Here is a 15,765-nt window from a genome sequence, read left to right as displayed (position 1 = left end):
TAGTGTGATTATAATTTACTTAACATTTGAAAGCATGTGGATATCTAAACTTAGGCTTATAATCAAAATAATTTACATGTTAAATTCAAAAAAAAGAAAAAATAAATTTTTAGGAAGTAAAAAGGAGAAATTGTTATGACAGAGTCAAATAAAAAGTTACAATTGGGATATGTTTTCTATTTGATTCGATGGTCCTCACCGAAGTAAATTTGAGGAAAATATGTCTGCTAATACCTCTATATGCTGTCTTCTCAAATCCATTTCAGCCTGAGATTGGAGTTTAAAAACACAGCTGGATGAGTTGGAGTAGATTGTACATTATTTTGGCCCTAAGAGGTTCGCAAATCTGGCTGATTATTCCAAAGCAATCAGCAACAAATCAGCAAGCAGTATGTATGTCCCCCTGATTTGAAAATTCATTAAATCATAAATCATAACACATTATTTATACTTTTTTTACTTTTTCGTATCTCTGCTTAATGTAGTGGATATTTCAGCCAAGATTTTAGATGAGTGGGGATTGATCATTATGTGCAAACGCACATTACCGAGCATCCTCGTTTAATGCTCGACTGCAATGATAATCCTTCAAAAAAACCTGCATTTCAGGATAAGACTTGTCATCTAATGTGTTTAATAATAATCTGCAAACAGAAGTTAAATTATAAATATTCCAAAACAATTATTTTCAAAAATGGTGATTTAAAAAATAAAAAAGAGAGAGAGAACTTATTGTTACAAACAACAAATCAGTGTTTTTTCTACTAATTTACGTCACTTTTCAAACCAGTTTTGTGTCTTAGCACCATTAAACAAATTCAAAGTGACAAATAAACCTCTCACGAGTAGGAAAATAAACCATTATTAGCTGTTTCCTTTCTTAACTTGATGGTTTGTTAAGTTATCTTCAAGTTTGAGTTAGTCAAAAAGATCGTAGAGTTCTTTGCCAGAGGAGTATGTGTTTGATCACAGTACCTAATTTTATATACAAGATTTATATTAGATATATTACATACCTAAGATATACAAGATATATTATATACAAGAATTTTATATATAGAATCTAATCTTCACGGAAAGCGTCCTTCCCAAAAATTTCACAAGACCTTTTTCTATAATTTTTAAGTTTGTGTGAGAGTAGAAAGGAAACAGTTATCTATTACATCATATAACTAAAATTCACGATACATAGTAATTCAATTTATACTACAACTTGTAACTTCTAGACTAACAATTTAACAATTGGTCTCATTATTCAATTAGTTATCTACCCAGTAATATTAACTTATAATAATAATGAGGTGGTTCTTCTGTAGTTATTATATAACTCGCTAATAACTAAGTTAGTTGACGAATCCCTGTCCACAGGCGTTGATCTGAGCCTCTGGGTCGTGTATGCCAGTGTAGGCTGAGTCAGGGTCCTTGATGAGGGGGGCATCTAGGATGATGGTGCATGTGCCCACTACACAGATGATGACAAATACCCAGAGGAACAGACGGTCCACTACCATCGCTACATACTTCCAGTCTTCCGAGACCTACGCATTTCAACATTATACCATATATACACCATACGTATACATAATAGCATAGATGTACACAAATGTATACTAGAATTATCAAATTAACAAACAGAAATAGAAATTTTTCCATAAAATATTTGGAGCCTCTTTCGGTTCGATTTAGGAAAAAACCCCACGGAAAAAACCACTTGACTTTTAACGAGCTGCGCATTTAGCGCGTTTGGCCATGCCTTAGCGGCTCGTGGGACCTCGATCAAAACTATCACAACTGGGGTTTTTACGTGAAGATTTTTTCCTTATGCCCCTTTCGGTTATCACGCAACATTTCGCAATGTCAGTTTGGATATTTTTAACTACGTTAAGATCGGCCACGTCATATTTAATTCACCCAAGTTTTTGAACTTACACTGTTGAACTCGTCCTCGTTTTTCAGGTGCTGTGCAATGTATTGAACCCCTTCGATTGCTCTTTTGATGTCATTGGACAGCGAAACAGATGTCTGAGCGGAAGTTCCATTACCACCAGCAGAACCAGTGTTGCCTTGACCTTGGTTTGACCTCTGGTGACCCCCGGTCGAATACGAATTTGACATTGTGTTGGTCGTTATTTGTATGTCGTCTTCGGTTATGAAGTCGTCCTGTCGCATTTGGTATTTGCTGTTCTTCCGTTTAGCCAATGAGGCTTGAGGGGAAAAGGACGAGTTCTGATTGGCTGAGGAGTTGTTGGGGTGGAAGTTGCCCGAGTGAACTGCCGTTCCGAAGAAATCATTGGGGGTGTTATTGACGAGCCCCCCATTACCATAGTATGCTCCCCCCTGTGATATGTGGGAATTCGTTACGTTGTTGGCTAGACCGGACGAAAGGACATTATTGGCGGAGGAGTAGTTAGCCGAACTTTGTTGGGCAGAGGTAGGGGTAATGGGGCTAAAAAGGGTGTACCCTGAGGGCGCGTTGCTGTCTTGCTTTTCTGGCTGTTTCATAAGAAGTAGTTTAGGCAAGTAGTTTAGAAAGACAGTTTTAACCCAGTTTGGCATAGTATGTGTGCTGGGTACCCTATGATGGACATTTAACACCACCACCGTAATTATAATTGATAATGTAACCATTACCATTGTGAAAAGTAAATAATTCCCGATTAGCGGGACAACGAGGGAAGTGGCGGGGATGATTTCGGCAATTAGGAGCAAAAACACTGTCAAAGCAAGCAGTACAGATATACATAGCGTAACCTTTTCACCGCAATCAGAGGGCAAGTAAAAAACGAGAACAGTCAAAAATGAAATCAAAACACAAGGTATGATCAAATTGACAGTGTAGAACAGAGGTTTCCTTATAAGGACAAACTGGAACGTCACGTCTGTGTAGTAAGTGTTCCCACAACATGAGGAGTAAACAATCACGTGTTTGAATCCAGGGGCGTCCACCAATTCCCATTCCCCGTTTTCAGAATACCCTCGTTTGTCGACAGTTTCCCTTCGGAGGTAGAGATCTACGAGTTTCGCATCGTAGGTCCAGCTGCCGAACTTCATTTTGCAGTACTGCATGTCAAAGGGGAAGAATTTGACATCTATCTCACATGAGCTTTTGTAAATAGCGGGAGGGGTCCACTCTACTTGACCTTGATAGCGGACTAGAGCTTTCGTCCGCAGTGTCACTTCGTACTGACCATCAGCACTAAACAAATCAGATTTGAAGCCGAACCGATTTAAGAAATTTACTCTAGCTTATTGCTAACATAAAAAGCTTTGAACGTCTTTTTCCAACATTGTATTTTCTTAATAGTACTATGAAATTTGTATTCAAGGAGGCTTTCTGGTTTTACAGATAGTTTTATAGATACAGCCTTGAAACAGTTCTGGAAAATATGTGTAAAAAGTCAATTTTTCATATAGTGGCTAAAAAAAGAAGGCCCAAGGATATCTTGTCATCCTGTCAATTACTTGATGGTGTTAGAAAAATGATTTCAAATTATAATAACTGCATATAGACAAATGATTTTTTCAAAGAAATTCGGATCGGAGGAACTCTAAATCAATTTGAGATCGGAAGATTTCTCCATTTTCTCTTATAAGACGCAAATAAAGCCCAGCTCCATTGCTTTCCACGTGAAACTAGAATATTTTTAATGGTAGGGTTTAGAAGAACAGGTAATTTATACAGATGCTATATAACTAAACAATTCACAACAGTCATCAGTAGTCACTTTATTGTTCTTGGAAGGGGACTTTTTTGTGCATGATGCTTTGATACTGCATACTTTTGATTATTTTGACCTAATTTATCAGTTGTAGCAAACATTCATTCGTAATTTTTTTTTGAAAGCAACCTGTTATTATTTATTTTCGTCGCCTAAATAGTCTCTACTGTCCTATTTAATGATTAAGGAAGTTATACATTTTATAACACTAAGTAAAGAGATCCCGATAAGAATAATAGGCCCTGCTTTTTCGGGGCATTTCTGCAGTGTGCAATCTGGGTTGCTACCTCAACACTAATAAAAGTTCAACTATTTGTTATCAACAATAAGCAATCAAAAACAGGAAAAGTTGAAGTATCATATTTTGCAATCATTGGTGACCGATAGCCTCGTTTGAGAAAAAGTAAAAAGGATAGCCCAGTATTTGAGCTACATTTCTTTATGATATTCTCCAATTCTTAACGTTATCTTTGTAGACTTCTCCACGTTTGGGTTGAAAACTCTTTTTACTTGCTTTTGGTATCATTTAGGGATCATCGAAGATTTTGTTCCTTCCCCGGATGAAATTTTATTTAAGTTATGAAAGTTGTAAAGTTGAGAAATTTTTACTGAAGTGGATATCTTGGAAGGGTACCATCGCAGTCTACGGTGAGTTTATTACTGCGTTGGATAACTTGCGTTTGGATTAGAAGCGTAGTAATCAGGCAAAACAAAATTAAATATTGTTAAATCTTTACTTCAATATTTTTCAGACATAATTAAGTTATAAAAAAATTTATATGTAAAAAAGTTTGTGGCTCACTTATTGTAGAGTACAATGTCTGGCAACCAGAGCCAGCTGGAGGGCACTCTGATGCTGGTGATGTTGTCATACTCCTCCGGGTTCCACTTCAGGTTGATATCTGTCCAGTTCTGAAACAAACAAATAAACAAATGCATACGCTCACCCACAGAAACACAAACTAGTTGTTCCTCAAATAATCTTTAAGACCCCTGTAAAGTATTTTGAAATTTGTAACAACTCAACCGATATAACACTGGAAATTGCTTTTTAGACATCCACACTTCATAAGTAAATCGAAGGGTGGGCAAGTTAATGATTATGCCGGAATTTTACGCGACTTTAAGATCTGGAAATTGACGAGAATTGCGTTTACCGTTGAACAATTATTTAACAAAACTCTTTGTAATTTTTCTTGGTATATTTGTAGTCTTTGTATATTTCAACTGATATGCTTCTATAGAGGACAAAGGCAACTCCGTTTCGACGGTCTAGAATGGGATCACAAAAAGCTTCAAAAGCACAAATCATTTAAAACTCACAAACGTCTGATGTGAGCTCTTTTTTGTCTGGATTGGTTTGATCCTTGATCAGAGGTAATTTTTGCTTCGAAGTGAAGCTCTTGTGAAGCTGTTGTCCATCCATAAATCCCAAAGCGTTTTCTCATGAGCAATTAAGTAAACAAAATTTTATATGGTTGCTTAATTACTTTTAACTGACCACAGCAAGAAAAACATGAAAAAATTTTCATCTCCTAACATTTTTCGAAGTATCACAGCATGAAACTCTATGTAGGAATCATTTTTCGCCTCTACTGACATTTCCTTCTTTTTGTATTTTTTTAAAAATTTTGTTCCCTAAAATGCACAGGTGTTACTAAGTAGTGAACAACAATATAAAAGCAAATTGACCAAAAGGAAAAAAAATCAATGTGATGGCAACCATTAAATAACGAGAACGAAATCCATTGCCAATGAACTTCTTGTATCTCCCCGCACTTGAGTCTCAGAGCTTTTCAGCGCTGAACCAGCACATTTCACGGTAAACACTTAATTCAGTTCTGAAACATTACATCTCCAGAAAATTTTAAATTTCTTCATTTGCAGTTTTTTCTCATTACGATTATATTGGGGTCATAGAATTCACCCAGACTAAACTTATCCTGAATAATCTGAAACTTACTCATACCCCAAAATGCAGTTTGGGCAGAATAACGGCAAACTTTCGTAGCTTATAACTGGTATTAGATATAATTATATACACAAAAATTATATCTAAGCTAGTTTGTTGCTATTTACCACAAAGCCCTTTTAGTGTAGTAGTTACGACTTGCTACGCGAATTAAATGTTATAAGTACTCTTTCGGAAGTTCGAATAGCATTTAAAGCAAACTTTGTTGGCGGGAGTTAAACTGAACATATTATTTTTCAGGAAATAAATTCTAACCAAAAATCAGACCGGCCATTGTAAATTGGAAATGAAGAGTAACTGCCATCCTAAAAAACAGAATATCTCTAGACTGGTTCAGCGCTGATTGTCTATGCCACCAACTTCCGGGTCGTTATGTCAAAAAGATTTTTTTCTTTGCGCGACTTTTTATTTTGAAGTTTGCAAAAAGTCTTTATCAGTGTAATAAAAGCTGATTTTTTAAATAGTGTCTTTGTTAGTTCATGCTTGATGAGAAATAAAAAAGCATGAGACTTAAGTTTGCTTTCGTGTTATTTGTAATTCATTTAATTTTTTACCGAAATCTGTCAAGGCTTTAAAAATTTTATTTTAAAAGAAAAAATTAAAGGGAAAAAATAGTGTGGTCATATGCTTCAAAATTTTAACAAAAAACATTAGTCTGCCTCAAAGTCATTTCATTGCTCTCAGGTTTCAACTAATTTATTGCTTCGTATTCCATCATGTTTAAATTACTGCATACCGGGAAAGTTTTTTAATTACTTCAGATAATAAATTCCGGATAACATAGGCTGCACCCATGCTAGAATAAAATGTTTTGTTCTTCTTCAATTAAATTTTCACAAAAAGAATCTTTTTTTACAAAATCCAATTGGCTGTAAAATCCAAATATGCAAAAATTAATGCACTGTAAAATATTTTCTCTAGACTTTAAAAAATTATTACATGAAAAAAAAACGTTGTAATTTTAATGAGATGAAAAAACAACTGTGGTTAAGTTATTGATAAAAGTAGAATTATCAAACATCTATAACCTTTTTAGTGTCTCAAAAGTAAAAAAAAAACCATTAAAATAATACTTTTTGTTGCCGAATGAATTTGAGTATAGATTATCATGATTAGGTTCCTAGTGCAATGATTTATCTTATTGCTGAAAACAGAAATATTATAATCAGATGTAAGAACATAGGTATTTAACTAGATGCACATGAAAAGTAAAATTTAACTATGTTTAAATTATGAAAATTTAGGCCAAAAACCAACTTGAGCTACATTTCTGGTTGCTATCTGTTCAAATCAGGAACACACTTTTGTACTCCTTTTCAAGGTGTACACTGGTCAGCAAACAGTCGTCATAGCCGTCGTTATGGGAACAAGTTTTAAACCCTAATGTTCAAAATTTTTTAAGGTTCAAAACTTGGACGTTGAGATCAATCTTATCTAAGATCAAAATTCTCACGAGAAACATCAAAAACTTCCTATTATTATTTTTCATTATTATATTTATTAAAATGCATCATTTTCATGATCAAATTAATGTAATGAATATCAACTGTTTGCATCTGCGTGGTGTCTCAAAGTTACATTAAACACTCAGCTTTATGTTCAGTTCGAAAAAAAGTTGCGTGATTCGAAAAAAAGTTACCGAACAAAATTCAATAGAGGTTGCACAAGCTAGATAACCACGAGTTATGTAATGAGTAGAGCACATGGTGAAATGAAAAACATGTTGAAAAGGAGCACAACAAAATCTAAGCAAACTGTTAGTGGCGAAAATGTTCGACAAAGTTCAAGTTTGTTAAAGATTCTTGATATTTGAAAAACAGGACAAGTAAAGAGAAAAAGACAAAAAAAATTACAAGAAATCAAAATATTTTTTAAAATTTTCGTCTCAAGATTGAAAAACACAAAATTATATGTTAAAATTGTTATCCACTTCCTAAAATTACATGTTCTGACTTTGAAACAGCAAACGGCCACTGCACTTTACCACTAAATTTGAAAATCGTAAAGCTAAATGGTACCACTAAATTTAAAAATGGTAACCATTGCATTAGAAAAACGGCAACTTTATTGCGAGATTTAGAAAGATCGACAAAACTATTTGATACCAAAGACCATGGCAGGCAAAAAAATGCATTATTGAATTAAAATTTAATTAAAACTACACTTTATCGCGAGGTTGATCAAACTTGTTGTGATAAAGACTGAGAGAAAAATCAATAAAAACCAACAGCTGCTGGCAAATCAGCAAAAATAATCTTATAATTAAAAAAAACTCGGTCTCAAAATAAAAATGAAAAGGAAAGAACTGTTCACATGTGCTCCAATAGGTTGCAAATAAGATTAATTTGTGACTCCGCCAAATAAGTTTGCCGAAAATTTTTTCTCAAAAATCTATTTTCTGTTTTGGAAAAATCTTTGCAAAAAAACTGGCTATCAAATGAGAAGCCATTAAAACTTATAAAAGGTCAACAGATTTGTCAACAATCTGCCTAATGAAGAAAATTGCAAAAAGGTTTCTAGAAATTCTTGAAATCAAATTGCAGCAAATATTAGGTTTTAACAGAAAACAAAATGATCTTTTATGTATATTTCGGAATTTAACGATGAATACTTTAAGTATTGAAAGCAAAGGGAATGACAGCAGAAAACAAATAAAACAGTCCGATCAAAATTCACTAGTTGCCCACAGACCCACTCGGGCAGCAATTTCTATGAGCCATGAAGTCAATTGCATCTGATTTACTTCAATTTGAAGGAAAGTAGCGATAGAAAAGCAAAAACAGAAGTCAAACGGCCAACGTGAAAAATAAATAAGACAAATTGCCCGAAAACCGAAAAATCTATAATCAAATCCAAAATTTTTTATTCTGATAAATCAATTGGACTAATAAAAATCTGTTTGTTGCAAAACAGAAATGTTGACAGACCAAAAATGTGATCAAAATTAGCATAAAAAGTGGAAAGTTTAGCCGCAATAATTCCTCATGAGAGACTTTTTTTTAGAAAACGCTTCAATACTTTTCTGTACACTTGACGGCTTTCTAATGATACCAATCACAACTCTTCTAATTGAATATACCGACCGGCCAAAATTGACTGAACAAAAAAGACAGTTGCGCTTATAGTTCCATCCCCCACTAGAAGTGGGGTTAGAACAATTAGGGTGCCACATTCAAAAAGGCAGACACAAAATTTTCAAGAAATAAAAGAAATACAAGATAAAAGAACAAACAAAAGAACAATGCTTTTGCTAGCTACTTACAAAACATGAAGCAGTATATGACTGCTAAATCTTGCTATTAAAAAAAACTTATTTGGATTAACGTTCGTGCTAATGTTATTGCTCAAAACAAAACTGGCCACTTTACGCAAACACATACTTCTATCTACTAATAGCGCTTAGAATGTTTTCAATTACCCATATTTTTAATTCGGAAAACAACATGAACTGATTGTGGGATATTAAAAATTATATCATCTCCCTCTTTACTCAGGAAATCAGAACCTGAAAATATTGTCCTACAATTATCTATGGAACTGTGAAAAATTCTTTAGATATTGTCAGGGCCATTAATTGATTGCAAGAAAGGGATATCAGTCTTAGAGGAGAGATAAAATCTGATTAAATTAGGACGTTCTTTACCATTTCGTCCCAGCATAGCTTGTGGTTAGTTGATAAGCTGGCTGGATTGGGTTTTCAAGTATTTTAGTTGCTGTCTTCCCAATATTTTACCAATATTTTACAATGGGACAGCATTACACGCCAATCAAATGTTGCTTCCAAAATGGTTTTCAAATTTAATTAAGAACGCATAATCTGTCAATTAACTGAGTCACTGAAGTGAATTTTCTTTAATTGAGGAAGTAATTTTTTTTTAATTTTAGAAAAACATCAGAAATATTTTAATTTTAATAGTTCTTGAAATAGAATAAGAAAATCCAAATTAACAAAGTGCCAAATTGAATGAAGTATATACATTGTACACAATTTTTTTTTAAAAAATCACATCATAAATTTTGAAAAGACGGCACCCTTTGAATGTTCAAATTTCATTTCATAGACGTTTTGAAGACAAATAACGACGGCGTGATGAAATTTGATGAAATATTAGACACAGACTTCCTCACATGTAAAATATAGTCTACTATGCTTTTAAGGAAAGCACTGCAACCGTGCAACCTCACAGACCGTGCACAATAAATTCTGCTCAGTTGCAGTGAACTTATAATTGTATTTCGGATTATATGCAGACTGAGTAAAACAAAAAAAAAACTAGCGGCCCAAAAAATACAATATCAAGTTCCGAGCAATCGGAGCCTGAATTCAACCGAAACCGACGAAGTGCGTCGATAGCGCGAGAAATTGGTATGCGCGAAATATTTGCAACTTTTTGTTTTCCTCTAAAATATATTGTCTTTTCATTAGAAAACAACATTCTAATTAATCAACGCTTATGTCAGTTTTGACGAAAGATAACACATGATCAAATGATAAAAATACGCAAATTTCACGGTAATTTAGCCTAAGCAGTAAGTATTTTGTAGTTCTGAACTCAAGAAAATCAACCACACATACATCAAAAATATGTTCCCATCGAGCATTTGATGAAAATTTAGTTACAGAAGTGTTCAATATATACAAGCAAAAACGATGCTCGAGCAAGTTTAGGATAGAGACGTTAACAAATTTTGTCCTTCCCATACACATGGATAGTCGAATTACTCTGAGCGCAAATTGGTATCAAGGAAAATCTTTCAAACCTAATTATAGGTTTCCCATAAACATAATTAAAGAACATATTTGAACAATTTGTTATAAAAAATGCAATCTCATTTTTATCCAATAGTTGAAATGGAAATCAAAAACTTACAGTTAATTCAAAAACGCTAAACTTTCATTTCTTCGAGTTTTGTATCAAATATAAAACATTTTTTGACAGATTATTTTAGAGGACATATAACCAGCATTTTCTTGTGCAAATATGATCCTATTTAGAACAGCATTTTCCACAATTCTGTCCCTTAAGATTATATTCTGTCAAAAGTCTTCTGCTAAAAAAAACTATCTTATAAAAACTAGTTTATAAAACGGAAACTACTGTTTTTTTTTTCAGGTATTAACTGTGTGTCAAATTATTAAGTGTCAATTTACTATTTCCGAAATATACTAATTCGTAAAAATTGATACTTTTAGCAAAGTTTATGGGCCTGGAAGCATCTTGACGACGTTTCAAGGACAATAGTGGCAAAATTTTGTCACGACTTTTTACTCTGTGTCACTTTTATTCACGGTGAAATATGCTACAAAAATTGGGAACATAACGGATGGAATAAGGGTGAATCTCGTCACTTACAAGTGACGAGATTCATCCTTATTCCATCCTAAGTTCCCTTAATGTCACAAATTTTTTCCTAAGTTCGCTTAATGTCACAAATGTCCTTGCACGCTTATAACCCTATTCTTAAAACATGGTCATCTGCCACGTAATCCAAGTTGAGCTTGCTATAAAGAGTAAATAACAGATGCCATAAAAAGTGATCAAGAACCAAATTAAGACGTGCTTTTGTCTTTCTGTTTGCATCAAAACATGAAGCTGGTGAAAATCATGCCCGAGAGCTTATGTTAGCAACCATTTTTCTTTTTCTTTTTTAAAAAAAACAACCGAAATTACAAACGGACTTCAAGCGTGTTTTGTCTGCAATTTGGACTTTTATTTGACAGATAACCTTTTATTAACATCAACGGTGCGTCAAATTTACAGCTTAGTTTATTGTGAGAGGCAGAGAGATCAGTAGAGACACGAATTTCAAGGCTGATTGATTCCCAAAAGACCAGTTGAGAAGTGAAACACGAAATTCTTTTATTTCATAAACAAAGAGACTCCTCAAATTATGATTACAAGTGCGCTAAAAAATGCGTAACTTGTCACTGCGTGTATTGTTGTTGTTTTTTGCTATAAAAATAAACGAAATAGAACAAGGGAATGCAATAATTTTATAGATTGGATCTAATTATAGCATCAAATAGCCGACCAATATAGCGGGCAAGATTTTCAAATTAATTGCAAATGAATAAGGAAAATGCGCAATCACATATGAGAACAATAAGCAGTTGTGGGATAAAAGAAACGAGAATTGTTCAAAATGAGACATGCAATTTCCGGATTTTCTTGACCAAACTTCGGCTTCCTGAGAACGATTTTTTAAATTGTAAACTTGACTTGTTTAGTTTGACTGGATTGGTTTAAATTTTAAACTTGACGAAACACATTCATGAAGTTTTTGTACCGAGATTTACAATAAACTCCTATCGAAATTTTTCAAGTTTCATTCAACTGGAAAACAAAAGGAGCTGTACAATGTTTTACTTTTCGGACTGGCAGCATTCAATTTTCCAGTTAAAAGTGAGTCTTGCAAATGTACGCACTCAGTTCGTTCCGAGCTAGTTCAATCAGTTTTCGCAAAAATACCCCTTCTCAAATATACCAGAGTTTTGAATAAAATCTGATTAAATAGTCGGCAAAAACTATCATCCTGTAATATTACATCGGTGATAACGCAAAAGTGCATGGTTACACATAAAAAAATTGATCTTTGTGTACATTCTCAAATTATATTTATTAGATCTCACAGAATAAAAAATTTGCATATAAATTTTTTGTAATTTTTACCGACAAAAAACTTAAGATCTCATAAGCGTTTTCAAGATAACAATGTTGTCTCTGAAAATATTCATTGCAAGGCAAACAGTAAATTTGGCGTTTTTGAGGCTCCTTTGGTTTTTTGTAGACAACAGTGACAACGCCTCAGGTTTTTGCTTGTAACCGATAATATCGCAACACTTGTATACCCTGATAAAAAGAAACTTTTGTCGAAAATGTTTAGCATTTAATTATGCAAAATTTTCTTCAATTAGTCTATAACTTTGAAGCCTAAATTTTCTTACAAAGTATCGGAGGTCCACCTCGGAAAATTAATTGTTCTTACGAGTTATGACATGGAGACTTGCAAAACTAATAAGCGTGTTCTTGATCCGCAATTGTTATTTCAAAGAAATTTTCGGCAATTAAGCATCAAAACGGTTTATGTTCATAACTATCGTAGAAGTTAGATACTGTAACCATGGTCAACAGTGGCAAGATCTTGTCGTTGGTGTCCATGCTTACTCAAAAACAGACATCATGGCCAAGTATGACGGATGTTACCAGTTTTGAATAAATTCTGCGCTGGTTTTTCTTATTATCACCTTTGTCCATATGCGCTCTAAAAATGTTTAATTCGCACGGTAATCATCTCCCTTGTATAAAGTCTTAGGTCAAAGAACTTGACTCTTGCATAACCTTTAGTGATTTACAATGGTTTTAAGAACAGTCCTTTGGATAGATTTCTCTTCCATTCACATAACAAAGGAAAGTTGATCATATTTCATCAAAAACTGGAATGAAAATGTCATTAATTATAGAATTTTCTGTATTTTGCATTAACAACCTCAAGCAGCTAGGCATAAAATAATTATAAAAATTTTTGCCTGCAGCCTTTTCAGACCCTCTGCACACGCTTAAATAGGAGCCTTAAAACCATATCTGGTATAAGAATTTTTTAAAGAGAACTTTGCCTCGTGTATTTAAAAGCGCTTCCCCTGAACACGTCTTACATTACATTTAAAACTAAGCAAACATTAGGTTAAAAGTTTTTTCATATGCAGGTTCTATTTCATTGAATATGCATGGATGTTGATAGATTTCTGTTTTTAGAGAAAAAGTATTAGTTTTCACAAAAAAGTATCGATGTAAAAATTAAATATATATAGAAAAACTACAGAAGCGCTCATCTGTCAATATGTCATAAAAACAGAATTCGCAGTCTGTGTAGACAAATTACAGGAAAAATTATTAGAAAAATATCCGCAAAGTTTTTCAACCTCAATTATTTGGTGCTATCTCTAGTTTAAAAAACGACCAGCTCAACTGCCACCATTTTTGTATGATTAATTCAAAAACATTGTTTTTAATGAGCTTTTAAATGTATTAAAGTAATATGGAAAACTTGTTTATAAAATTCAATAATTATTTTAAAAAATTCAAACTAGAAACCAATAATTTATTTCAAATTAAACAAACAATAAAGAAATAGCATAACAATTTGCTACGAATTCTAATGCATTAAGTGTAGTTATCTTAAAAATAGATTTCGCTCACTCGAAAACAGCTCATTTATTTAATGCTCTCCCGCGAAATCTGTATCAATCATCTTAGTCCTTTCGGTCTATATTTGTTCCGACCCCACTTGTGGGGGGAGGAACTATATACTCATATGGGTTTTTTTTGTTCAGACAATTTTGGCCGATCGATATATTCATCGTAGAGAAATGTGAGAGGTATCATTGAAAAACTCATCCGGCGTAGTATTTGAAATTGAAAAGATTTTTTTGAATTTCGTAATTTTCGAGGAATTATGGAGGTTTAAAGTTTTGTGTGAACACAAGTGATATTTGCATGACTTTATTCACTTTTAGCGTAATTTTTGTTCGTAATAAGGCTCTTCTATAAAAAAACATTAATTCAATTCAAAATTACATTTCACGCAACAAAATGAACCAATCTTGTGTAACCAATTGAGCGATAGAAAGACTAGTTCTGGTCTCATGAGGAAGTTTACTAAAAAAAACTCGAATTCAATTTGAGAGCAGATTTTTTTAGAATAATTTTTCTGTTTATAACTGTTTTTTAGTCTTTTAGAGACTAGTCGCTTTTCATATCAAGGTTCCGTTAATGATAAAAAAATTGTTTAAAGTCAAATTATATCCAAATTGTGCCTTGTCGAACAATTCAGCCGATAAGTATCAAATTTCTTAAATGTAATCCCTAACCAGCAAATATAAAGAACCGAAATATGGAAAGTGCATTTAAAAGCGCTTCCCCTAAACATGTCTTACATTACATTTAAAACTAAGCAAACATTAGGTTAAAAGTTTTTTTCATATGCAGTTTCTTTTTCATTGAATATGCATAGATGTTGATAGGTTTCTGTTTTTAGAGAAAAAGTATTAGTTTTCACAAAAAAGTATCGATGTAAAAACCTATAGGAAAATTAAAGAAGCACTCATCTGTCAATCTGTCATAAAAACAGAATTCGCAGTCTGTGTAGACAAAATAGTGAAAAAATAAAAGCAAAGTTTTTCAACCTCAATTATTTGGTTCTCCGGGCTAAAGCAATCAGTATTCGCAAAAATACTCTTTCTCAAATATATCAGAGTTTTGACTAAAATGTGATAAAATGGTCGGCAAAAATTGCATTATACTAAAATTTATTTAGAGTCAATTATACCCAATTGACAACAAGTTCGTTTTCAACGAATCGCTCATGTCTTTTTTCATCTTCAACTCAATTTCAAAATTTTTACTGAAACTTCAATTTTTTTTAGATTTTATTAAATTTTAGGTGTCCTATAGCATATTCTCGCTAGCTAAAAAAGCAATTGGCTTCTTAGTGGGGATAAGGTGAATCTATATAGTGCTTTCAGTGGACATTTATTGGCTGTTAAGACTTTAAAAAATAATTTTTGGAAATATCTTTTGAACATCAACCAATATTAAAATTATTTTTATGAACAGTAAGTCCGTCTCAGTACTTCCAGGACCCCTTTTCTTTTTACTGCAATTAAAATATAATCTGGTGAGCGGTTTTATCTGCTAACTATTGGTTTTCTGACTTCGAGTTTTCCTTATTTCAAAAAGAAATTAGGATTTTTTTTGCAAATTTGGTTCGTTTCGAAATCTTATCTCATTATCCTAATATTGAAAGTTCCCCTTGGCTTATAAAAGTCTTTCAATGGATCATAGATAAAGTTTTCAGAGAAAAGATTATAGTTTAAACGGCTTCAACACTTTCTCCTCACATTTCTGCTAATTTTTTTTTTGGTTTTTGCCTGTAATTGTCGTTGCTTTCATAATCATAGGTCTGATTTTGATGTCCTTTTTATACAAAATTGATTATAAACATCCTTGTGTTCCCATCGAGGCATAACATAGTGTATTTTCTGACTTCCGTTGAAAGCCTTTAAATTTAATGGCT

General features: G+C 33.0%; 1 protein-coding gene across 4 annotated transcripts in view; it reads right to left on the bottom strand.

The window, feature by feature from the left end:
• Positions 1 to 1,137: 1,137 nt before the first annotated feature.
• LOC142341798 (neuronal acetylcholine receptor subunit alpha-3-like) overlaps positions 1,138 to 15,765 on the bottom strand; it is a 92,360-nt gene continuing 77,732 nt past the window's right edge. For all 4 annotated transcript variants that reach the window (XM_075393034.1, XM_075393035.1, XM_075393037.1 and 1 more), the window contains 3 exons: positions 4,522 to 4,631; positions 1,930 to 3,196; positions 1,138 to 1,538 (listed from right to left, as the gene is read on the bottom strand). In XM_075393034.1, coding sequence (XP_075249149.1) covers positions 1,344 to 1,538; positions 1,930 to 3,196; positions 4,522 to 4,631 — 1,572 coding nt within the window. In that variant the 3' untranslated portion in view covers positions 1,138 to 1,343. The remainder of the gene's footprint in view (positions 1,539 to 1,929; positions 3,197 to 4,521; positions 4,632 to 15,765) is intronic.

Source organism: Convolutriloba macropyga, chromosome 6, assembly GCF_964194025.1.
Source record: "Convolutriloba macropyga chromosome 6, txConMacr16.3, whole genome shotgun sequence".
NCBI lineage: Eukaryota > Metazoa > Xenacoelomorpha > Acoela > Convolutidae > Convolutriloba > Convolutriloba macropyga.
The sequence above is the reverse complement of the archived record's forward strand: the minus strand, read 5'-3'. Positions and strand labels throughout refer to the sequence as shown.